The sequence below is a fragment of the Rosa rugosa genome, chromosome 1 (genome assembly GCF_958449725.1).
Source record: "Rosa rugosa chromosome 1, drRosRugo1.1, whole genome shotgun sequence".
Taxonomy (NCBI): Eukaryota; Viridiplantae; Streptophyta; class Magnoliopsida; order Rosales; family Rosaceae; genus Rosa; species Rosa rugosa.
The window spans coordinates 16,045,330-16,068,760 of record NC_084820.1 but is presented as its reverse complement, the minus strand read 5'-3'; the positions used below and the strand labels follow the sequence as shown (position 1 = coordinate 16,068,760).

Sequence of the window (23,431 nt, the reverse complement as noted above, 5' to 3'; positions counted from 1 at the left end):
GCTGCGGAGGTGAAAGCTAAGAAGACTTCGCCAATGAAGCGTACTAAAGCTTTGAAGAAGAAGAAGAAATTGGTAAATGGTTTGCTTGTATTTATTTTGCCTTTTGATGTTGGGAGCTTCGGGAGTTCCGTCCCTTCTTAAGGGAATGAGCTCGTAAGTTGTCTAGTTAGTCCATGCTAGCATAAGCTTCTTTAGGAGCATTTGTAGAAATGTTTGATTTCATCGTACCATAATTGTGTGCTCAGCATGTGGAGTCAGGTAGAATAAATTTCTTATGAGACGAGACGAGATGTCTTTGTTTTAACATAGATTACTTGATGCTCAAAATTGTCGTTATGAAATAGTCGCATATGTAGATCAGGGCCATAGTAACACTATAAATCATTCAGTTAAAAAATAATAATAATAATAAAAATAAATAAAAAGAGAGAGATTAATTATTGATGGCAAAGGTTCTAGGCCGGCCCCTCCCAATTTGAGACGTGACTAGGGTTTCAAGTCCAACCCGCCAAATTCCTCTTCCAAACCCCATCCCACAATTCTCACTCTTATCTGGAACCCACAATTCTCTCTATATGAATCGGATCCCGATCCGAAACCGCAATTGGTGTTTCGGGTCCCAATAAGCTTCGTCTGCAACAATGGCGTCGAAGGCTTCGCCTTCCGCTTCCGCCAACAGATCGGAGCCTCACCAGGATCCTCCGGTATCGGCCTTCGCTCCTTTCGATTCATCTGTTTCTCACTTTATATGGATAAAAGATCTCAAATTTTTGTTGTTCAAAACCAGGGTTTTGATAATGCTCAGTATGATCATATATGCAGGCTTCTATGTTTATGAATCTATTGAAAAACATGATATAAGTATGTGGATTTAGGTGTGTCTATGAATGAGTTTAGAGAATGTGGGTTGATATGGGAAGGAGAAAGGGTGTAGCTTTATTGGTTTATACTTCAGTTGGGATTTAAGTGCCGATTTTCGACAATGTTAGTTAAAATTTTGGTTACATTGCCATCGAAAGAACATATACCAACTCTGGAATAGAGTTTAATTACTGCAGAAGTTGTTTCGGTGATTCCGGGTGCGTTTTTTAAAGAATGAATCCAATAAAAGAGGAATTTGATAGGCTCGGGGAAAATGGAAAAGTAAAAAGAGGTTGGAGTGATTGAGAATTTTGAGTTTACATGTTGATGGAGAGTGCTTATCAGCCGCATTTGGAACCCCTTTGCCCCATTGTTCTGTGTTCATTCAATTCCAGTGTGATGATTTCTATAAGCTTATCTACCAATCTACTTTTTGCTAGGGTTTCGTCATCTATTGTAACTAGGCACAGACTAATTGACATTTTTTTTACAGGTGACGGGAACAGAAGAAAATGCTCTGGCCCTGAACCTAAAGGAGATTTCATTGATTATAGATTCTCTACAGAAGCAAGTTATTTCTAACCGTGGTGTCTCTATAAAGGTGCATTCATATGGATCTTATGGTTATTGTCTTATTGGTGGTAGATAGTCCTGGACTCTTACTATATCCAGTCTTATCCTTATAACTTTTTTTCTTTCTTTTTTTTTTTTTTTTTTTTTGGAATATTTTTCATTGCAGAGACGAATGGAAGAAAACAGACAGAAATTGGCTGTTGTCACTAACAATTTTTATAACTTGTCAATGGAAAGAAGAAGTAGTAGCTTATTGTATCCTGGTAAAAGTGTTGACCTATTGACGAAGAGGCAACAAGATGCATTTAAGCTGCAAAATGGTGATGAAAGTAATGGGAGCAATGATAGCTCTCAAGAAGATGGGCATGGTTCCACAGCAGTTCTTCTAGAATCTAATGTTGCTGTCAAGAATGCTGTTCGTCCTATTAAGCTTCCGGAAGTTAAAAGACTACCGCCTTATACTACATGGGTATTTTTAGACAGGTGTGTTGAGTTCTCAATGTATATTTCTTAGCACAATGTTTTTTTTTTTTTTTTTTCCCGTGATCTATATATGAATTTTAATTACACCTGTTACGCTAAAGGAAATACATAACAGTCCGAACGTGCCATAACCCTTGGTTGCTTGTGTGAAGTGATGGAGTTTTATGTTTCATATTTTGGAACTTAAGAAAGGATTTTGATCTTTGAGATGTTATATGAAATTTGCATTGGATATAAGCCATTTACACAATTACTTGTTGTAATGTGTATCATCTTTTACGGTCCAATATGTTCAATTTAATAATGCAATTACCTCAGTTTCTAGATTCGTTCTTTTAAGGATTTGACCTTTACTAATTGAAGTTTCAGATCTTGTGCAATATTGTGTTATTCATATCATATTGTCATGTTGTCCTTTTAACTATTCCAATTTAGTCGAGCTTACTGGATATAGTATTATTATATATTCTTTTAGTTTTAATTTTTTTATATACTTGTTTAGAAATCAAAGAATGACAGAGGATCAGTCGGTCGTGGGTCGAAGAAGAATTTATTATGATCAAAATGGAGGTGAAGCTCTTATATGTAGTGATAGTGAGGAGGAAGCAATTGACGAAGAAGAGGAAAAGAGGGAGTTTGTTGAATCTGAAGACTATATACTTCGGTTAGTACAAATTAGTTTTATAAACTAGGATTTTGTTCTTTAATTTAATGCCCTGAAATTGATTTTGCTGCCATATTCCATGGATTCTTGAGTGCACATGAAATCATTGTGTCATCATACAATCAACAGCTTCAAAATATACAATCAACAGCTTCAAAATCATCACACTCCAATAAATGCTCATCTATTTATAATAGGACTGCACTGCAGGATTGTCAGGACTCAAGGTGAGGGCGTCCTCAGTTTTCTTAGAAAGAGGGTATCCTCTTTAGAAGGGCTCCCTATTTATAAGATAATTACTTTTTTCCATACCAATCAAAAGAACCTTTTCTGCCGATTGAAATATAAAAGTGACTTGGCAAAAATGAGTCTCTAGAACTATAAAACAACTTTAATGAAATAGGATGATTTTGGTAAGAGAAAGGGTTGAACACCCATCATGTGTGATGGTCTAGTGGTCTACTAACATTAAGTGAGCATTTATTGTCTGGTCAACATCTAATTCTAGATATCTGATCTTGCCCAATGAACTACTAAAGGAAACTATCTCTAGTGGGGCTCTCACTGATCTATTTTGTAGTTGGTAGTATTGAGTTAATTGAATCATTCTGTATTTCCTTTTGTAAGGGACAAACATGCTAGTTTGAAATTATCTATGTATTGAGTTATCTTGTGCAACATATAGTCAGACCCAGATTCTCATCTTTAATCCATCATTTAAGTGTGATACTAATTTTTAGACAAATGGAGGATCTGAATGTGAAAGTACATATGCTTTTGTACCACATGCAAAGTTATATAACTATTCTCTGATTAATTGATTTTGAAATACCAGCATGACTATTAAAGAAGCTGGTGTCTCCGATCCTGTGCTGGAGTCATTGGCACAGTATTTCTCTAGAAGCCCTGCTGAAGTCAAGGTATGGAATTTTCCTTTTTCTATTTCATGGGACCACTTCTATTCCAAGCTGTCATGATTCTCTGTCCAATTTATAATTTAATAAAAACTGGTCAGTGTAAGATTTGGTCCAGCCGTTTCCCATTTTCTTTCTGCTGACTTTACAGAGATATGAAACACCATCAAACATCTTATACAGGCAAGATATGAAGCTCTTATAAAAGAAGAGGAGTCCGTGGGGATTTCTAAGAATACGGATAAAGAAGACCTTTCAAAAAATGACAATTCTTTTCTTGATAAAGATCTGGATGCAGCTCTGGATTCATTTGATAACCTATTTTGTCGGCGATGCCTTGTATGTATTCTACTTTCACTTGCATGCTGTTTTGTCTTAGCCCTTCTGAAATTTCAATATTCCACTGTTGTTTCTTTTTGGCAGGTATTTGATTGCAGATTGCATGGATGTTCGCAGGATCTTGTCTTTCCTGTAAGCAATTGTTTATTAGCTGTCTGATTGACATAGACTTTTATATCCTATGCTGATACAAAACATTGTCAGGCTGAGAAACAAACTCCACGGAGTCCTCCAGATGATGAAAATGTACCATGTGGTCCAAATTGCTACCGATCGGTATGTGTTGCATGTAAAGAATTTGTGCAGCGAGGTATATGTAAACAATTTGCAAATAATTTGTTTGTATAATTTTAAACTGTCCCATTTTCAGGTACGGAAGTCCGAAGGAATTGCTACAATAAGCTGTCCGATGAATGATGATCTGGAAGAAAAAGATATAAAGAAATCTTCTGGTTTACCTAGAAAGAAGGGAAAGTCCTTCCAAAGTGAAAGTGCTTCATCAAATGCAAAAAACATATCAGAAAGCAGTGATTCAGAAAATGAAACGAGGCAGGATGACACTGGTAGCCATGATCCAATATCTTCAAAGACTAAGGTAGCAGGGAAAAGTGGAATCCCTAAGAGGAACAGCAAGAGAGTTGCAGAGCGTGTTCTGGTGTGTATGCAGAAGAGGCAGAAGAAAACAATGGCTTCTGATTCTGATTCAATAGTTGATGGTGGTCTTTGTGCAAGTGATATGAAGCTTAGATCTAATTCATGCAAAGACAATGAAGACACTAGTTCTTCTTCGCAAAAGAATCTGAAATCTTCTTCCAGTGGAAGGTCTAGGAGGGAATCACCTCTGAAGGACAGTAACAAAGTAGTTCAGGGTGAAGTTCTTGATGGCTCATCAAATGAGATGATCACTGATCCACCTGCCACTAGTAGTGATGACAATTTAAGGAAAGAAGAGTATGTAGATGAAAACATATACAAACAAGAATGCAGTGATGACAAAACTTGGAAAACTATTGAAACGAGTCTTTTCGAGAAAGGCATAGAGATATTTGGCAAGAACAGGTTAGTGTATTTTTGTTGAATTACTTAACTGTGGTGAAAGGAATCAGTCACTTGTACAGTTGTACTGATGGAATGATTTCCGACGCATGATAATGTGGTCCTACATCTGAAAAGTTTGCACGTGTATATGCCTTCAGCTTCCGATTTTATCCAATCTACATTGTAGATAAGTTTCTAAGGTTGTGCATATTATCGTGTCCTTTTGGAATTGGTAAAATATATCAGGCCTTGAGCTCTATAAAGAGATAAAAAAAGAATATATATATATATATATATATATATATAATACATAGCTTTGAAAATTCAAGGAGCATTTATGTGGTGGATAGTTTCATTTTAAGAACTTGATTTGGACCAATCTCTATCTTTATTTTTTTGAAATAATCTTTATTTATTTATATCCCTTTGGATTTTTTAATTACTTAATATACTTTTCTGTCTCCATCTTATATTCGGTTCTTCATCTCTTATTACAGCTGTTTAATAGCAAGGAACCTGCTAAATGGTATGAAAACTTGTTGGGAGGTCTTTCAGTATATGAATTACTCAGACAGTAAGATTTCCTGCCAAGCGGGTGATGCTGCGAACTCCCTTGTTGAAGGGTATTCCAAGGTTGATTCTAGTTATTTGTGATCAGTGATTTTAGTATGCTTATCTGTTTATTGAGCAGGATCCTCCCACCTTAACAAGTGATTGTATTATGTCTGTTGAAATGGACTATAGGGTAATAATGAAGCAAGAAGAAGATCAAGATTTTTACGTCGGAAGGGTAGAGTTCGTCGCTTGAAGTATACTTGGAAGTCTGCTGCTTACCATTCAATCAGGAAACGAATTACTGAGAAAAAAGATCAACCATGCAGGCAGTATAATCCATGTACTTGCCAAACAGCTTGTGGAAAGCAGTGTAGTTGTCTTCTAAATGGGACATGTTGTGAGAAGTACTGTGGGTGAGTTTTTATTTTCCTTTCTTCGTCAGCAGCATACTTCATCAATTTGACCATTATGGGTTTAATATTATATTGGCCATTACGTGGTTTAATATCAATATGGCCATTACATGGTTTATTTTCTGATAGTTGTCTGTATTTTAATATTTGCGGTGGATGATAAATCTAAATGTTCTTCTATTTCCTTAACTTCTAGGTGTCCTAAGAGTTGCAAGAATAGATTTAGAGGCTGTCACTGTGCTAAAAGTCAATGCCGAAGTCGTCAATGCCCATGCTTTGCTGCAGATAGGGAATGTGATCCAGATGTTTGCAGGAATTGCTGGGTTAGGTGAGCATATAGCTAATTTTCTTAATTTCCTGTTTTTTGGTAACTTAAGTACTGCATTTGAAAAATGATGCATGGTATCACCAATATACTTTAGACAGCTCATGCCTGTTTGTTTTCATGTCTCTAAACTTAAGGTTGAGAACAGTAATCTGAACCGTTTCAATTTTGTATGCGTGGATAAGCAACACGTTTTAATTTGCTAATTTATGGCTCTATATCTCTTCCTCATAATGATACTTAAAAATCAGGTAGTCATATATATGTGATGATAAACATGTAATTTCAACACTCTGACGGGCCTTGATAAAACATTCAGTTTTCGCTGTAAATATTTCTGACATTAACAATTTGATGAATTCCTATGAGTGGGCCTTTACATGTTGGTTTGAAATTTATCCAAATGGCAATGGCCATAATGAGGCTGCATTCTTACATGTACACAGTTTGGACAATTTAGCTTGTTCTAGATATTTACTGAACATGGGGGAGAACAGTAGTTGGCAAGTGATTTAGAAATGAATATATTATCTTTTTTTTTTAGGCAAATAACAATTTTTTTCCACTTGCTTGTTTTACTTATATATGTATGTATGCATATATATGTTGTCGCTGCTCTTATCTCTCGGTTCAACTTTCTATTTACTGTGATCCATTTTTCAGTTGTGGTGATGGTAGTCTTGGGGTTCCAAACCAAAGAGGTGATAATTATGAGTGTAGAAATATGAAGCTTCTTCTGAAACAACAACAAAGGGTAATCACATTTCACTTTTGCATTTCAGTTTCTTTCCTTTACTCTTGTAGATAACTGGTCAAAGCTAGTGTTTATTGGAAAGTTCACTTTATGGCCTGTTAAAGTAGTGGGAATTGAATATTCAATACGGTGCAGTGCTGTAGTAATGACTGCTTATATTCTCATTTATGTACAGGTCTTACTTGGAAGATCTGATGTTTCTGGCTGGGGTGCTTTCTTAAAGGTAATAAATATCCTGATTTTTGTGTTGTGATCATGTGGTGTGGTTTTCCTTTTGCTGCTCGCTAACTTTCCTAGCCACATTTCAGAATAGCGTCAGCAAGCATGAATACCTTGGTGAGTATACTGGGGAGTTGATCTCACACCGCGAAGCAGATAAGCGTGGAAAAATATACGACCGGGAAAATTCATCATTTCTCTTCAATCTGAATGATCAGGCATGTGCCATACTACCTTTGGTTCCGTCTGCTGTCTAACCCCATCTCTTTCAATATGTATGAATAAGCCTGTGATTTTGTACAGTTTGTTCTTGATGCCTATCGGAAGGGTGATAAATTGAAGTTTGCCAACCACTCTCCAGATCCAAATTGCTACGCGAAGGTACCCTTTTGTTTGTCACCGAGTTAGCCAAATGATTTTAGTGGAACTATACGGTCTTGCTTTTTTAGGGTAAAGAATTGATGGGTTAGTTATAAGCATCTTCTTTTGTCGTAAAGAATTATATAAAAAAAATTGTCAAATTTACAATGAACCATTCCATGGCAGGTCATTATGGTTGCTGGAGATCACAGGGTGGGTATATTTGCCAAGGAACGAATTGCTTCGGGAGAAGAACTTTTCTATGATTACCGTTATGAGCCAGATAGAGCTCCTGCTTGGGCTCGGAAGCCTGAGGCATCCGGGTCAAAAAGGGACGATGGTGCCCCCTCAAGTGGTCGCGCAAAGAAGCTTGCTTAACCTGGCAATTTATTTAAATCTTTGATTTACATTCAGTTGGCCATTCTTTTTACAGGTAAAAGATGCATCCACTTTCTCTCATTGACCACAGATGTATTTTTCCTCATTTTGTAGGAGAGGCCATTGCCTTCTCAAAAGAGATCAAACAGTATTTTTAGCGATTCATTTTACTCCAAATCTGATTGTACTTGCTGAAGCTGCAAAAGTTACTAGCATAGTGAATCAAAATTACGGTAATTACCATTCTGACATGAGTTTTATTGAGTATAACTTGAAGGCTATGCAACAGTTAGATGTCTCTACACTGAAGCTAACCACAGTCGAGACTTTTGCCTCAACCATGGGATCTTATATTCTTATTTCATATAAATTCTTATCAGCATCAACTGCAAGCCTACAAGTACAATGCTTACAGAACCAAATTCGGAGTAGTTCTTTGTTTATGGATTCGCTTTACAGAGCGGACTCAAATTGACTTGTAATGAGTTTACATTACTTAGATAGGAGCTTGGTCGTTCCTAGCCATTTTTCTATCTTTTAAGTGTATGTTAAACTCTGACTAGGGCTGTTAATTCCGACACGACCCGATAACACGACTCGAAACCCGCACGAAATAAAGTGGGTTGAACCCGCACGATTAAAAGCGGGTCAGCCGTGGGTCAACCTGCCAACACGAAGTGAACCCGTATAACCCGATTATGCTATATTTCTTCTTGAAATATTGGACGTTAGGAGTATTTGATCATAGGATTAGACAATTTGAAATATTTTGCTTTATAATTATTGGATTTAATTAGTTATGAAGTACATATAATTATTTATATTCTTCGTTTTGTGGAGTTTTTAGTGAATTTAATCAATTTTTATATTTTTTAGTTAAATAGGTCGCATTGTTAACCCTTAAATTGGTCATTTTGTCTAACACGACACAACCTATTTATTAAATGGGTTAAGCGGGTTGGAAACGGGTAACCTGTTTAATAAATAGGTTGGGTTTGTGTTTAAATTTTTGACACGATTATTAAATGGGTTGGGTTTGAGTTTGTATCTTGTGACACGATAAATACCTTGACCCGACACGAACCCAACCCGACACGACCCATTGACAGCCCTAACTCTGACTTATTGACTGGTCATCTAATGTAATGAACCTTTACTTTTAAAAAAATAAAAAATAAAAAAAAATAAAAAAAACTCAATTTGAGTCCGCTCTGTAAAGCGAATCCATAAACAAAGAACTACTCCGTGTCTTCTAGGGCAAAATCATTGACTAGCATCTTCATTAGCCAGGCGCGCAATTGCGGTACCAACAGAGAGTCACTTCCTAGCAAACAAACAGGAGCAATTGCTTATCCGTAAGCCGCTTGAAAAAATGCTAATATTATTTCAGATAATTACTAACTCCCGCAGAAGTTATGATCCGCAAACGATTAGTCATGGACCAGATATTAGCCTAACTGCCCAAGAAAGTCCACCTCTTAGGTCAAGCCCACCCTCACTACTAAGTGATAAATGAGGGTGGCAAGGCACCCTCCCTACTAGCCCACAACACAAGGCCCATCCATCACCGCCACCGCCGCCAAAATTTCCGGCGGCCGACCACTCCAACACAACATCTCCGTCAAGCTACGAATTCGCAACCTCCCTTTCAGCAGGCAACAGAATCAAGCAAAAATCCAACAACAATTCCCCGCCAAGACTGGCCGGAATCGCCGACAAGCAAGGTTGAACCAGAGCACCACCTCAAACGCCGATTCGAGGTCAATCAGAATCACCTCGAAAGTCGATCCACTCCCCGCCGACGTGGAATCAAGTCAAAGTTGAGCACGAAAGATCGCTATGCTCGACTCTCGCCGGTGAAAGCACCCAAATCTAACCAGAGAACAGTTTGCAAACTTCCTCAACCTCTCTCCACGCCCCAAAGGTGACGCCAGAGAACAGCCACGCCCAACCTAGACGGGCGTCTGACCACGGTCTGTCGCCGCCGCTTTGCACGAAACCCAAAGCTAGGGTTTCAACTTTTCTCGTCCACTTGATCCTTGAAATCTAGCTTACTATGTATACGTGAGGTACACAAAAGAAAAATTAACCCCTTTCATGTATTTTAATAAAATTTTGTGATCTAGCGTCATTTCATGAGATCCTGAAAAATAACACAACCAATAATTAAGGGGAGTGAAATTTGCACTCCCCAAATTGCAAACCACACTCCCATCTTCTATATTTTATACTTTTATAATTTTCTTTGCTTGTCATTCCCATTCTGCCCTTACAATTCTGACTCTCTCTCTCTCTCTCTCGTCTACTTCTGTCATTGATGTTTCTACTTCTCTCCATCTGCATCTTCTCCATAGAGAAGATAATATCTCAAATCCCAATCTCTAATTCTATCTCCAAATGAGATGGATTCTTTTTTAGACTTGCCAAGCAGAGGTAGCGATCAGAGGCCGTGTGTGCCACCCAAGCATGAGAGACCCATTGGATATGGGATTCGATTTCATGACCCCGAGAAAGCTCACATTTGATCAAGTGGAGTTGGAGTCCAACCATCAAAGTAGCAGCATCAAGAAAGTGGGTTCTAGTGGTAAGAAGAAGATGTCCACTGCTGGGTTTAATCTTAACTTAAGTGCACTGAAGAACAAGGAGTGGAAAAGCAAGAAGAACGAGATGGCATCGATACCTGATTTCTCTCCAACTCCTATTGGGTAATTGTTAGCCCATTGCCTCATATAGTCAAATGTACTGCAATTTTTCATGGGTTGTGTAGATCTCTACTTTTATTTTGTTTATTTGTGTTATTTGAATAAATTGAGCTCTTTTTAAAATGAAGAATCTGAGTTGAGCAGAGGGTATTACATCACTGGATTTGAGATTAGACCCATTAGATTTTATATGCAAAATAAGGATTCAAAGAGTTCCAGAAAGAGGGATGAGAAGCTTTTTCAAGTATAAGCTGAAACTTTTTCTGAACCATATAAAAACTCAATCAAGGAATTGAAGTTTTGGGCTTCTTTTGTAGTTTTAGCAGGGGAAATATTAGAGTTTTAATGAATTCGATAATTGATAGTCTTCGGTATGATCTACTATTGGTTTCTCAACTGTAAATGTGTTTGGTTCAGGTATGGAATAAGGTCAAGATCAGGCATGGAAGAATCGAGAAAATCATCTTGAGGGTAGATTCTGTAAATACGGCGAGCAAGGGCTTCTGCAATTACCCGAGGTTGGTCTCAGCTAGGATTGTCACTCGGTCGGTTCGAATCGGTTATAGGTATTACTAACTTCAAAACCAAAGCTTTCGGTTTCAAAATTGAGCTACTAATTACCAACCAAAATTTTCGGTTTTTAATCATAACTACCAAATTCGGTATTTTGGTTTTCGGTATTACCAACTTTAGAACAACTAATTCTTTGTAATTAAAATTAGAATGAACAAAACTAGGTTCTTCAATTTTATAGTGGTAAACTTTTTGCTCGTCTCCTAATTATAGCTTTCTTTTATATATATGACATCAAGTTTGAGTCATTTTCAATAAAACTAGGTTACTTAAAATGCATATACTATTAATGTAGTATATGTAGTAATGTTCATACTATTATGAAAAAATTTATGTTTATTTCTTAATATACATGTATGTGTATTGAAAATCATAGTATATAAAGCTAATATTTAGATAATCGGTAGATTCGGTATTTACCAAAACCAAACCAATTTTTTCAGTAATTTTCGATTTCAGTTTTATCGGTCTCTGTTACCAAAAGGTCGGTTTACCAAACTTAAAACATCGGTTGGTATTTGGTCGGTTTGGTAATTACCAAACCAAGTGGCAGCCCTAGTCTCAGCAAATGGATTTATGCTTTCTGGGGACGAAGATCGGTTGACCAAGTAGTATAAATAACTTGAAGGTGTAAAACCATAGTTACATGCTCACAACATATGCACAACAATCATAAAAGGATTAAGGCTTACCTTCAGCAATAACAGGCATGGATTCCATCTTATGCAACTGCTTAACTCGATCACTGAATGTGGTCTTCTGTTACTTACCAACTTGCTTCTCAATGGACAGAACTTATGCAATAGTCGTGGTAGTAATCAGGGACCAATTCATCTGTATATATATGAGACTTAAACCTCAAGAAGCTTCCCATTAAAGCATTCCTTGTCGGTTTAGGTTTCACGGTTAGATTCCTAATGTATCACAACTTGTAGCCTTTCTTGTAGACTAAGCAATGGATTACTATCCTTAATGAATTGATACACTACTTCATTAAGTCACTAGTATTGATTTACTGTTTGTATCCATGTTAAACTAGGATTGATATTAAGCTAATCATCAATTACTTTATGATGATATGTGTTATGTCCATATTTGATCTTACAGAAGGGTAATATTGAAAAATCACATGCCATAAAGATATGGAAAATACTAAAAAATAGAGAGGGAATGTGGTTTATAATTTGGGAAGTGCAAATTTTCACTCCCCCATAATGAATTGTTTTTGTCTAAATCTACAGTAATCAAGTTGAATACATCTTGACATTTTTTTTCGAAGATCAAATTTCATTGATAGCTTGCTCAAATTACAATCAAATTGCACTACATCAAGGATAACATCTGGTGTAGTATGATACCACAGTCCTACAATCAGCCTCAAAGCCTACATTAGCTAATCTATGTGCTACTGCATTGCATGTTCTAGGGTTAAACTGAATTTTCACTCCCCTAATTCTTTGCAAAGCCATCTTAATATCATCAAGTAGGCCACAGTTTATGGATAACTCATAATCAGTACTACTCACCTCTCTTACGTAGGCTCCAAACAATCGCTTTCAATTGTCACATCTTGTAGTTTTACGATGTGAACAAATGGTATTAGACTAATAAAATTCTGCTAAAAACCACTAAAATTTCTCTCTTATATAAGATCGGAAATGGAAGTTTTTCTCTAAAACTAGAGAACAATAAAGAATAAATAATAAGGGGAAAAAACGCTCTCTGCTAGGGCTTTTGCGAGAATTGGTTGCCTCCGTCCAACGGCGTGTCCTGGACGCTGTCGTCGGACGGGATCGGTTGCTAGGTGATCGGGGCTTCTCAGACTGGGGTGGCCTTGCTTTGGATCGGATGGATTGGTGGTTAAAGGTAGAGGAGTTCGGAGCCGGCGGGAGGTTTTGCTTCAGTTCTTGCGGGTCGGCGGCTGGGATCCGATTTGTTGGCGCTGGGTTGGCCGGGTTCGGGTTGGCTGGTCGATCGCTGCTGGTTGGATGGATCTCGCCCAGATCCGATCTGGTTTGGGTGATCGTCGGGATTGGAGGGCGGATTGTGGAGTACTGTCTGTGGAGCGGCGCGGTTGGGGTGAGCAGACGGTGGAGCAACTGGAGGGGTGGCCTAATGACGGTGGCGATCAGACTGGTGGTGTGCCGACGGTGGAGATCCGTCAAGGGTGGTGGCGCGACAGGGATGGGTCTGGGTGGTGGTCTGTGTAGGACTTGGGCTGGGCCTTGCTTGGTGGCTGTGACTCCTTTTACTTGGGCTGATGCTTGGGTTTGGGCTCTGCTCCTGCTGGTTTTTTCTTTATTGTTGTTAGTTATTTCTGTTATTTAGTTGTTTTACGCTATTTGCGAGCAATAAGTTCCTACAATAGTTTTGTAGGGCTAGTCGGGCTTTGTGCCTGTGTGTGCACTCACAGTGTCTTGTCTGCTCTAGGTAGGTGGCGAGTTCCTTGCTTTGTCAAATGGTCGCTACCTCCTAGTGGCAGGGTGAAACTTGGTGTCACTGGATGTATTTTCCAGTGGCAACAGGATGGGAAAGCTGTGAGAATGGATATTATGCTTTGCTGTATTCGAGTTGCAGATCGAGTTAACTTTCCGTTGTGTCACCACTGGGAAGCAAATAGAACCGTCTGGAGCGCGTTCTTTGCTAGTTGGTGCGTATCTGAATACAATTATTTAGTAGAGAGTCATGATGTTATTTCAGGATGTACTCTAGGTGCCTATTGTAATCAGGGGTTTAGGCTCAATGTCCCCCCCCCTTTTTGTATTCGACGGTTTCATTAATCAAGGCTTGAGGGCAGCCGCATCAGCCCTTCATTCAAAAAAAAAAAAAAAAAAAAAAAGATCGGAAATGATAATGAAGTTACGCTAACGCCTGATGTCTATGGAAGATATTAATACCCATTTATATGTTGTATAGTCGTATAGGCAAAGCATTTATGCCGTGGATGATATAAATCTTGGTATTCGTAAAACTCGGAAATTCAATAATTTCAAAATATACGTTGGCATATGCACATTAAGCTTTAAAGAAAGAAAAAATAAAGAGTGACAAAGTCCCGCATTCAAGACCCAAAAAGCTTGTCAATTAAGAATTAAGTAACAACACTCCCTGGTAGCTGCCATGCTGAAGTGTTCAGCAGACCACCGTGGCTTATGCAGAGCCTAGCCTCCACAGTTCTGTTCCTCTCTCAGTTCCTCTTCTCAGTCTTTACCACCGTGTTTTCTACAATCTCCGCCTCTTGCTCCGGTGGAAAACAGAACGTCTGTTTACTTCCCCCGTTTGATTACTCAATTAATAATATCTCTTTACCATAAATAGGTATTGTTCCTCATTTTTTTGCCTTCTCAAAAGAGATACCGAAGAGTAATTTTGGCGATTCGTTTACTCCAAATCTGACCGAACTTGCTGAAGCTGCAAAAGTTACCATCGTAGTAAATCAAAAATACCACCTAGACATGAATTGTATTGAATAGAACTTGAAGACGTACTATTCAACATTCCCTTCCTGCACTTGACAAAAGTTATACCAGTCTGATGATTACAATTAGATGTATTAAATCTTAACAGCTGAAGCTAACAGTTACACATTTACTGTAAGTTGTTATCCACAGAAAGTTGTTGACGAACTTTTAGGGTCATCTTTCTTATAAGTTCTTAGCTGCAGCATCAACTAGACAGCTACTACGAATACAATTGCGTGATGAGAAGCAAACTTGAGAGGCAATCCTACCTACCACGTGAGAGCCACTGTAGATTTTTCATGTGGAGCTCAAACCCAAAGCTTTGAACACAATCATTGTACTAAAGACTAATCGTTTTTCATCAACTGAGTAGAATGGAATTTTGAGACGTTTGTCAACATTTTATTGAATAAAAATATCACACTATTAGACTAAATGCTAATTCAGACAAGCTAAAGACCTGCGAAAACTACTTCTATCTTATTTTCAACTCCGTAAATTTTGAATAGGACAAGAAAAAAATTGACTCCATGTATATTGGTTTATTCAATCTATCATATTCGATCAAAAATATATAGTTGCCTCATCCTAATTTTTTTTACAAAAACAATTCTGTAAAAGCACCTGAAAGATTTTAAGAGAGCAGCATTAGCCAATGCATCAATTCTCGACTTCCAGCTTAAAAAAAAAAAAAAAAAAACTCTACAATCAATAGTTAGCTATATTGGTCTAAATCTCCGATAATTAGTAGAATATTCTCTTCATTTTTACATAATACAATGAAAAGAAATGATACGAAAACAACATATCATGATTTTATCATCAAAACATTATGATCATCCACTCTCAGAATAAACAATTTAACATAAAGTTTTCCTTTTTTTAATCTCAGGATCTAATTAATGTACTCATTAAACTCGATCATCCGAAACTAATACCCAATTAGTGAAATATAATGAAGCCGTTGGCAACTTGGCATGCACATCAAACCATATAAAAGGTGTTACCTTAAAAGAAAAAGAGAAAAGAAATAAAGCCCGCGTTGAAGACTTTGTCACCCTCTCCCTTCAGTAAAAACCCAAACACACAATTCTTTTGCTCTCTTCTCTCTCTCTCTCTCTGGTTACCGGTGGTTCTCAGGAGCTTTAGCTCTGCATAGTAAGCAAAGCTAACCATGCCACCCTGTTCACCACACCACCGTAGAGCCTTAACCACAATTGGGTACCTCTATCTCCTCCTCTTCTCTGTCTTTGCCCCAACCTCCTCTGCTTGCTCCAATGGGAACTGCCAGGTTTGTCTTTGTCCTTTTTTTTTCTTTTCTTTTGTCCTCTTTACTTCCCCATTAAGATCTGTTCAGTTTCATAGTTTGTGTCTGGATTTGAGCTATATATTGTAATTATTTACAGCTTCTAGAAGCTTGTGCTGCGGCCACGGACTGTGGGCCGGGTCTGTACTGTGGCAACTGCCCTGCTGGTGGCAAGACTCAACCGGTTTGTACCAGAGGCCAAGCGGTCATACCCACTTCAATTGTAAGCTTTTTGGTGATGGGTCTTTAACCATTTTAGCTAAATTCAACAGATTGGTGTTTGCCCATGTTTGGTTTCAGTGAATTGGGTGATGGGTCTGAGTGGTTTTTGGCATTGGTTGGTGTTTATAGGTTAATGGCTTACCCTTCAACAAGTACACATGGCTGGTGACTCATAACTCTTTCAGCATCGTCGATGCGCCGCCTTTGCCTGGTGTTCAGAGACTCACATTTTACAATCAGGAAGATACTGTTACTAACCAGTTGAGGGTATATATTCTTGTATTCGTTTTGTGCCTGTTTTAGTTTGCTTAGAGGTTGAGGGGAGTGGTGATACGTTTGGAATGTCATTCCTTTCTTTTGCTTTGTTTCGTGGAATTTAAAATTAGACTGGAAGTATTCTGTGTTTGTTTTTGTTTTATTCTTTAATAATAGAGTACTTATTGGTTTGTGTGATGCTGTTTGTAGAATGGAGTGAGGGGGTTGATGTTGGATATGTATGATTTCGAGAATGATATCTGGCTCTGCCATTCGTTTCGGGGGCAATGCTACAACTTCACTGCGTTTGTAATGTTCTTTCACCTTAACACCTGATAATGTGATTTCATGGTTATGGAACTTAAAAATTTTGCAAGGCTGTTTGTAATGTGTCCATATGCATTGTTCTCAGCAACCTGCAATTAACACTTTGACGGAGGTGGAAGCATTTTTAAGCGAGAACCCAACAGAGATTGTGACTATTATAATCGAGGACTATGTGCATACTTCAAAGGGGTTAACAACATTGTTTACTAAGGCTGGGTTGGACAAATATTGGTTTCCTGTATCCAAAATGCCGAGAAAGGGTGAGGACTGGCCCACTGTGACTGAGATGGTGCAAGACAATCACCGGCTTATTGTTTTCACCTCTGTTGCTTCGAAGGAAGCACAGGAAGGAGTAGCTTACCAATGGAAGTACATGGTGGAAAATGAAGGTAAGTACTAGGAGTGAATATCATCAATTATGCCTTCAAATTAATATCTGAATTATGTAATTAATAGTCTTATATTGACTGGATTTACAGCCGGAGATCCTGGGGTCAAACCGGGGTCGTGCCCGAAGAGGAAAGAATCAAAGGCACTGAATTCAAAAAGTGCGTCTCTTTTCTTCCAAAATTATTTCCCAACATATCCAGTTGAATCCGAAGCTTGCAAAGAGCATTCAACTCCACTTGAAGCGATGGTTGGAACCTGCTTCAAAGCAGCTGGGGTGATGCCAAACTTTTTGGCAGTCAACTATTACATGGTATGGGAATTTTATCTAGGGAAGAAAAACATAACAAACGACATCCAACTAGCCATTTGAACTAAGTGTGAAATGATACTAATGCAGAGGAGTGATGCCGGAGGTGTATTTGATGCTGTTGATAGAATGAATGGACCAACACTTTGTGGGTGTAGTACTCTCGCTGCCTGCCAGGTTTGTTTATATTAGTTGTTTTGGCATTCAGTTTCTTCTCTATTAATTTTCTCCATCCAAATCAATGTTCAGAATCTTTACGGTTGATTATAAGAAAACACCGTGTTGGAATTTAACAGGCTGGAGCACCTTTTGGATCCTGCAAGAATGTTTCTGTACCTACTAGAAGTCCAGCAACCAACAATGCAGGAAGCTTTACTGGCTCTGTTCAGTTTGCAAATTCTGCTCCAACACTTTCTTCTACGAATCGTGTGGTTGCCTTTTTGTTTTATCTTCCACTGATGGCATTTTGGTTATGACTGCAACATCTACATACTAGGATAGGCAGTGAGTTACTTCTTGAGGTGTTTCTATTATATTATATCATACTAAAGTTTAGAGCAGTGGCTGAGCACTCTGCCTAGTTGTGTGGAAGGTGAAGGTCGACTAGTTCTCTGGTACCTAGAGTAATGACACGTCATTTTAAAAGACAAAGGTTTGTATGACTTGCCGAAGAAAACATAACTTATGCAACAAATTATGGGTTGCAAGTGAAGATGATAGTGACCATGAAGCACCAAGAATTAGTTCAGGTATGTAATGTGCTTCGTTATTTAGGTGGTTCTTCAAATATATGAATGTTGACAAATTCACCCTATAAATTTTTGCAACTTACCTAGTTATCTTTAAAACTCAATGCAAATGTTCCGGTACTTATCAGAATCATTTCCATTTATTTCGTTTTTGTATATGGTTGGTTGGTCAAGAGGTCACTTGGAAACTGGTTTCTATAATAGTCATCTTTTGTGTTGGTCGGATACTGTGGCAATCAATTGGGTCAGTAATTGGAACGTCCTGTATAAGATTAAGTGATTAACTGTGTATAATGCAAAAATTTTCATAATTCTAGCGCACTCGAATATTGCATTGAGCTGTTTAACAACCTTCAAATTTGTTAAAACCCTAAAAGTTATCAGTAACCATATCACAAACAGGATTATATAGACCCCTTCCGTGGGAAAGTTTATGGCGATAAAGGCATATCCAACAATGAATACTTTGTTGTAGCTGCATTGTCTTCACTTCTGTTTCCTTTTATCTATCTGCTTGTTCTTACTTTGTGATCAATGTTTCCATGGTTCTTTTGTATTTTCAAGTGTTTTGTCAGGAAATGGTGTAACGTAGTATGCATAGAGGATTGTACTACCTAGCATCTATATAACTGCTGCTGCTCGTATTATCGTATTAGGTTTTTGTAAGAGTCTGTATTAACATTTAACGTCGGCTGTGGTTTGCTTTCATTAATTTTTTTTTCCCACTTTTAACAAAGGGGTCATTCATAGATTGCACTTCTAGACAGAAGATCAATTTAGTTTCTCCACTTAATGTTATTATGCAGTACACAGATTCAATCTTCGCTACACATATGATCTGTTTTCAAAATGTTCTTCCATATTTGAGCACTGTTGTATATTTGACTCTGGGCATGTCTTACAACGTAGAATTACTCTTAAGCCACCTTTGGAAAGGGATAAAAAAGAGCAATGCAATTATAAAAGTGGACTTGAGAGGGCTTTTGGATACTAGAGGCACATAAATTTCAACCCTACAATGAACTTGATTATTTGATTCGACTTGGAATCCTACCCCGACAATAATGTTGTCATTTTACTGTTTTTCAAACTTTAGAATCATTTCAATCTTATTCACACATTCACAAAAGAATAAAGTTGGATGTGATTCAATTAACTATATACAGAGCCAGATCGAGATTACAAACGCCAGCAATTATTGAGCTGATAAAGAAACCTCAACCTCCCATCAGTCCCACGCAAGGCATTGAGCTGAAGGAAGCACAGATGTAGGGCAACATAGACACAGAACTCGGAAGAATGGCGACATTATATCACAGGCAACATAGAAGCATCAACATTATAAGTCAGTCCTTTGGGTTTTATCTGAAGAGCTGGACTGATAGTAAGCAAAGCAATGAAGCATTCTACAGGAACTCTGGTTCCCCATAAATTAATGGACTCAAGCTTGCGGCAACTATTTACAAGAAAAAGAAGGCCGTTCTCTGTTACATGGCGGCAGCTCCATAGAACAATAGTCTGAAAGAACACAATAGACAGACACGTTTAGCATCTGTAGAACAAACAGACTCCAGAAAAAGCATTTAGAAACTGCCAGAAGTACGTAGACAATTAAAGACGCATTTGGTAGCATTTGGCAGAACTAACTTAAACTTGCTTACTAAGTCCTCCGATAAAGTGCATTTCGGAAACACTTGTTTCATTAACAAGGGTACGCGTTTCTAACAAAAATGATTCCGGCTTAAGTACTACCTAGTAAAAGTGCTTTTAACAAAAGCACTTCAAAACATGCCCTAATTCGCCCTGAACAACATACCTTCAAATGTGGACAGCTATTAGCAATGACATACAGTGATTCATCTGTGATGAATGTGCCACCAATATTCAGGTGCTGCAAGGAATTAGCTCTGGATATCTGTACGTTGGAAAGTAAGATCGTCTCAGAAAGATGAAACCATTATTTAGCTAAATAAAAAGACTCCACTAAGCATATTACTTACCAAATGAACAACACCTTTATCCGTGATCCCTGTAATACCCCATAACGATATGGATGTTAAATTGCTGATACACTTTGCCAAAGAGATCCGGTACAATCCGGTGTCGGTTATCTGACAACCCCACCGGCTCCTTGAACTGAGTACACAAGAAACAACAACTAATTGATAAATGAACCTAATTGGTACATCTCAAATATCACACACATTATTAGAGACTCAAATTGACCAACCAAAAAAAGCATAGAATTTGATGAACCCTGTTCAGCAATGAACAGAAATGGGATTGTAAGTGCTAAGTTATTGAATGATCATGGGAAATGAAAGCCAAAGTGGGTTTCTTTCACTTTTCAGTTTGTGTTTGACTTTGATTCTAACTTGCAATCCACTTATCAAAGCTCTAAACTTTAAGAAGATCATAGCAAATAAGAAAAACAGAGAGAACCCAAATTACATACATATCCAAGTCTCTGAGGCTGTAAGCATAGCGAAGCAGACGAGCTGTGGAGTCATCATCCATCTTCCAACCAGCAAAGCTCAAACTGTCTCTGCGTCCCAGACTCTGCTTCACCCCCTGTTTCCATTTTCTACACACACCGCTTGCTCTTCACAAATTCACCAAAATCCAATTCAGCAACAACAAAAACAAAACCACCAAAAAACCCAGAAAGAAAATTCAAAGACAATAATCAGATGATGATGATGAGACGAATTTAGAAACGTACTGTGCCAAATCAGTGAAGGAAGTGATGAGAACAAAGATATTAGCCAAGAGGTCTAGAGGCAACCGATCAATCTCAGCCTCTCCCTCCATTGATCTAATTTTTTGAGCTCCCTCAAAATGATTTTAGTCCAAGAGATTTTCCGGGCTCTCAGATTTTATGGTACGTTTGAAATAGTCGTGGACTTGGTAATAAAAAAGCTACAAGTTACATGTGAAGGTTACGTTTTCAGCGAACCATAAATACAAGGGAAGGTAGGACAAAGATGTGCTCATGTTTCTGTCATCGTTTCAAAGAATCAAGCAAGGGCTTTTCTCGTTAATAATTAAATGACTACATTATTAAAGAAATGATTCAAATAAAAAATTAAGTAATTTCATCTAGCAAAAAATTGCCTAAATTTGACACGTGTCATGTTTGGTGAATAAAAATAACATTTTTTTTTACAGCAAATACAAAATTTCTCATGAGCTCATTTGGCAACACTTGCGTAACACTATAAATAATTTCGAAATATTACGAAACCCTGTAAACATTAATAAAATATTATAAGGGTTCTTGACCTAAAACACTAAAATCAGCCAAAACTATCTCACTTACCCTAGCAACAGATTTTTATTCTCTCTTACTCAATTTAAACTAAATTAATATTTTTACCCTCAGCCTAATTAAAAAATTACATCGATGTCATTCTCTCTCTCTCTCTCTCTCTCTCTCTCTCTCTCTCTCTCTCTCTCTCTCTCTCTCTCTCTCTCTCTCTCTCTCTCTCTCTCTCTCTCTCTCTCTCCAGCAAGGCTGGCGGAGATGCACTCTCTCTGTCTCTGATGAAAGAGCTCGCCGAGAAAGCTGACCTGTCGAGGACCAAACCGCCGGTGTTGCGCATCACCGCCGTCGTGCCGGAGGAGTACGCCGTCGAGTTGAGAGAGAATTTGTCGCAGTTCGCTCATGAACTCCGGTCACCACCGTCGAGATCATATTCGAAATCGAGTTCCATTCCCTGACTCTTCTGATTACGATCGACAAGGCCCAGCCCCGAATCTGAACCTCCAATTTCGGTCAGCTCCACGACGGAGGCTCCGATTGCGAATGTTCCTTGATCTCAGACCAGTTCCCCGAAAACCACGTACCCAGTCCATCATCTCGTTTCCGGTGGACAAGCGAAGCTTTGCAGAAGGATGCCGAGATCGGAGATGATCGGAATTTACAGGTGGTGGTGAGAAGATCTGTGGTGACCTGAGAGGGGGGTCCCACAGCGCCGCGACCCCGAGCCAATGAGAAAACGACATGTCACAAATAACATCCCGATAACTCATCAACCCGAAATCGCAAGGCCTTTTGGGTTTAGATTGTTGGTTTACAAAACACTTTCTTGGACAAACCCTTTTAGCAACCGAACAACATACTTTCAAAGCGGAATCTAAAGTGGGCTAAGGATTTGAGCTTACAATAGGAGCCAAATTTGGAAAACAAAACACTAACTACAAGTATGGGAGACGCGCCCCAGGGTTACGGGTCTCCCTGAATTTTGGTAAACGAGTAGGAAATAAATAAATAAAAAGTAACCAAACAAGTGATTTCAAAATCCAACAAGGGACCAAAACCTTCTTTTGATAAAGTCAAGAAGAATATGCCAAGCCGAGCCATGTGCCTCCCTTGTACGCTCCCCGACCACCTGCTCGAAACCTACGCTTTCGTCCTCGCATGCCCAGTAGGAGCCGACCCAACCATGCTAGGTTTGAAAAATAATAATAATAATAATCGAAAATATTTACTACATAATATTGTGCACGTTTATCGAAAATACTTTAAAAAGAGGCAACCACAAACATTTATTTCTTTTAAAAAGCATATGCAGTATATGCTTCACACAATTTGGAGCTCTGAGATACTTACCTGCCGGCAAATCTAAAACAAATCGGTGATCGACCTGGTTCGTCATTCTTCGAGAACCGGCCAACTACTCTGTAGTCCTTGTGACTACAAGTAGCGAAAGTGTCTATTTCCTGGCCCTGAGTCTCCTATGACTGGTTCACTGTCTGTACTCATCTTTTCTTGACAAACATAGGAGCACGGCCCCCTCCGGAGGTTCACGGTTATCGACACCGTGAGATCCCTAGGAATCTACGCGTCTAGGTCCCATTCACTTTCAGGTCACAAGTATAAACATACAAGGGTACAATATCTCAATATGCAAGTCTAGCCTCGGTTTTCGCAATTAGCAATTATCAGTTCTGAAAACACATGTATCACGAGGCATCGACTAATGAACAGCCAAAATCGTACTTGCAGGCAACATACTATCTTAGTATAGCATTCCACATATACTGAAAAGCCTCTAACAAGGAATTGACAGCTCACCCTACCTGGATATGGAGTGCTCATCCACAATTAGCTTCCTTTTCGACTTTCGATACTTCGTCCGGTTCCAAAGGCACACGCACAAACCCTTTATAATAAAATTAACCAATGAGTAACTTGACGTTATTATAACTCAACTAACCGAGCAACCAAAACATTTATTTAATTTTCCTTAAAGTCCATCGG

General features: G+C 38.4%; 3 protein-coding genes and 1 long non-coding RNA gene across 4 annotated transcripts; 3 read left to right on the top strand and 1 right to left on the bottom strand.

Moving 5' to 3' along the window:
• The first annotated feature begins 446 nt into the window (after positions 1-446).
• LOC133720874 (histone-lysine N-methyltransferase CLF) lies at positions 447-8,200 on the top strand. The gene is made up of 17 exons (XM_062147358.1): positions 447-704; positions 1,355-1,462; positions 1,601-1,917; positions 2,420-2,581; positions 3,417-3,501; positions 3,679-3,834; positions 3,919-3,966; positions 4,039-4,110; positions 4,205-4,893; positions 5,370-5,505; positions 5,617-5,840; positions 6,037-6,168; positions 6,829-6,919; positions 7,095-7,142; positions 7,228-7,356; positions 7,442-7,519; positions 7,685-8,200. The coding sequence occupies exons 1-17, from the start codon at positions 642-644 to the stop codon at positions 7,874-7,876; spliced, it is 2,730 nt and encodes a 909-aa protein (XP_062003342.1). The 5' UTR covers positions 447-641; the 3' UTR covers positions 7,877-8,200.
• A 1,937-nt stretch (positions 8,201-10,137) lies between these two features.
• Positions 10,138-12,148, top strand: LOC133727385 (uncharacterized). The gene is made up of 2 exons (XR_009855150.1): positions 10,138-10,581; positions 10,996-12,148. It is a non-coding gene; the product is annotated as an uncharacterized LOC133727385 (long non-coding RNA).
• A 3,494-nt stretch (positions 12,149-15,642) lies between these two features.
• On the top strand, positions 15,643-18,298 carry LOC133720856 (PI-PLC X domain-containing protein At5g67130). Its single transcript, XM_062147336.1, has 8 exons — positions 15,643-15,903; positions 16,019-16,141; positions 16,270-16,407; positions 16,606-16,704; positions 16,808-17,111; positions 17,202-17,422; positions 17,510-17,596; positions 17,716-18,298. Exons 1-8 carry the CDS (start codon positions 15,787-15,789, stop codon positions 17,893-17,895), a joined length of 1,269 nt encoding a protein of 422 aa, XP_062003320.1. The 5' UTR covers positions 15,643-15,786; the 3' UTR covers positions 17,896-18,298.
• A 434-nt stretch (positions 18,299-18,732) lies between these two features.
• On the bottom strand, positions 18,733-21,111 carry LOC133720865 (F-box protein At5g67140). Its single transcript, XM_062147345.1, has 5 exons — positions 20,891-21,111; positions 20,624-20,770; positions 20,169-20,304; positions 19,985-20,083; positions 18,733-19,686 (listed from the first exon to the last, which is right to left on the bottom strand). The coding sequence occupies exons 1-5, from the start codon at positions 20,977-20,979 to the stop codon at positions 19,477-19,479; spliced, it is 681 nt and encodes a 226-aa protein (XP_062003329.1). The 5' UTR covers positions 20,980-21,111; the 3' UTR covers positions 18,733-19,476.
• Positions 21,112-23,431: the final 2,320 nt, after the last annotated feature.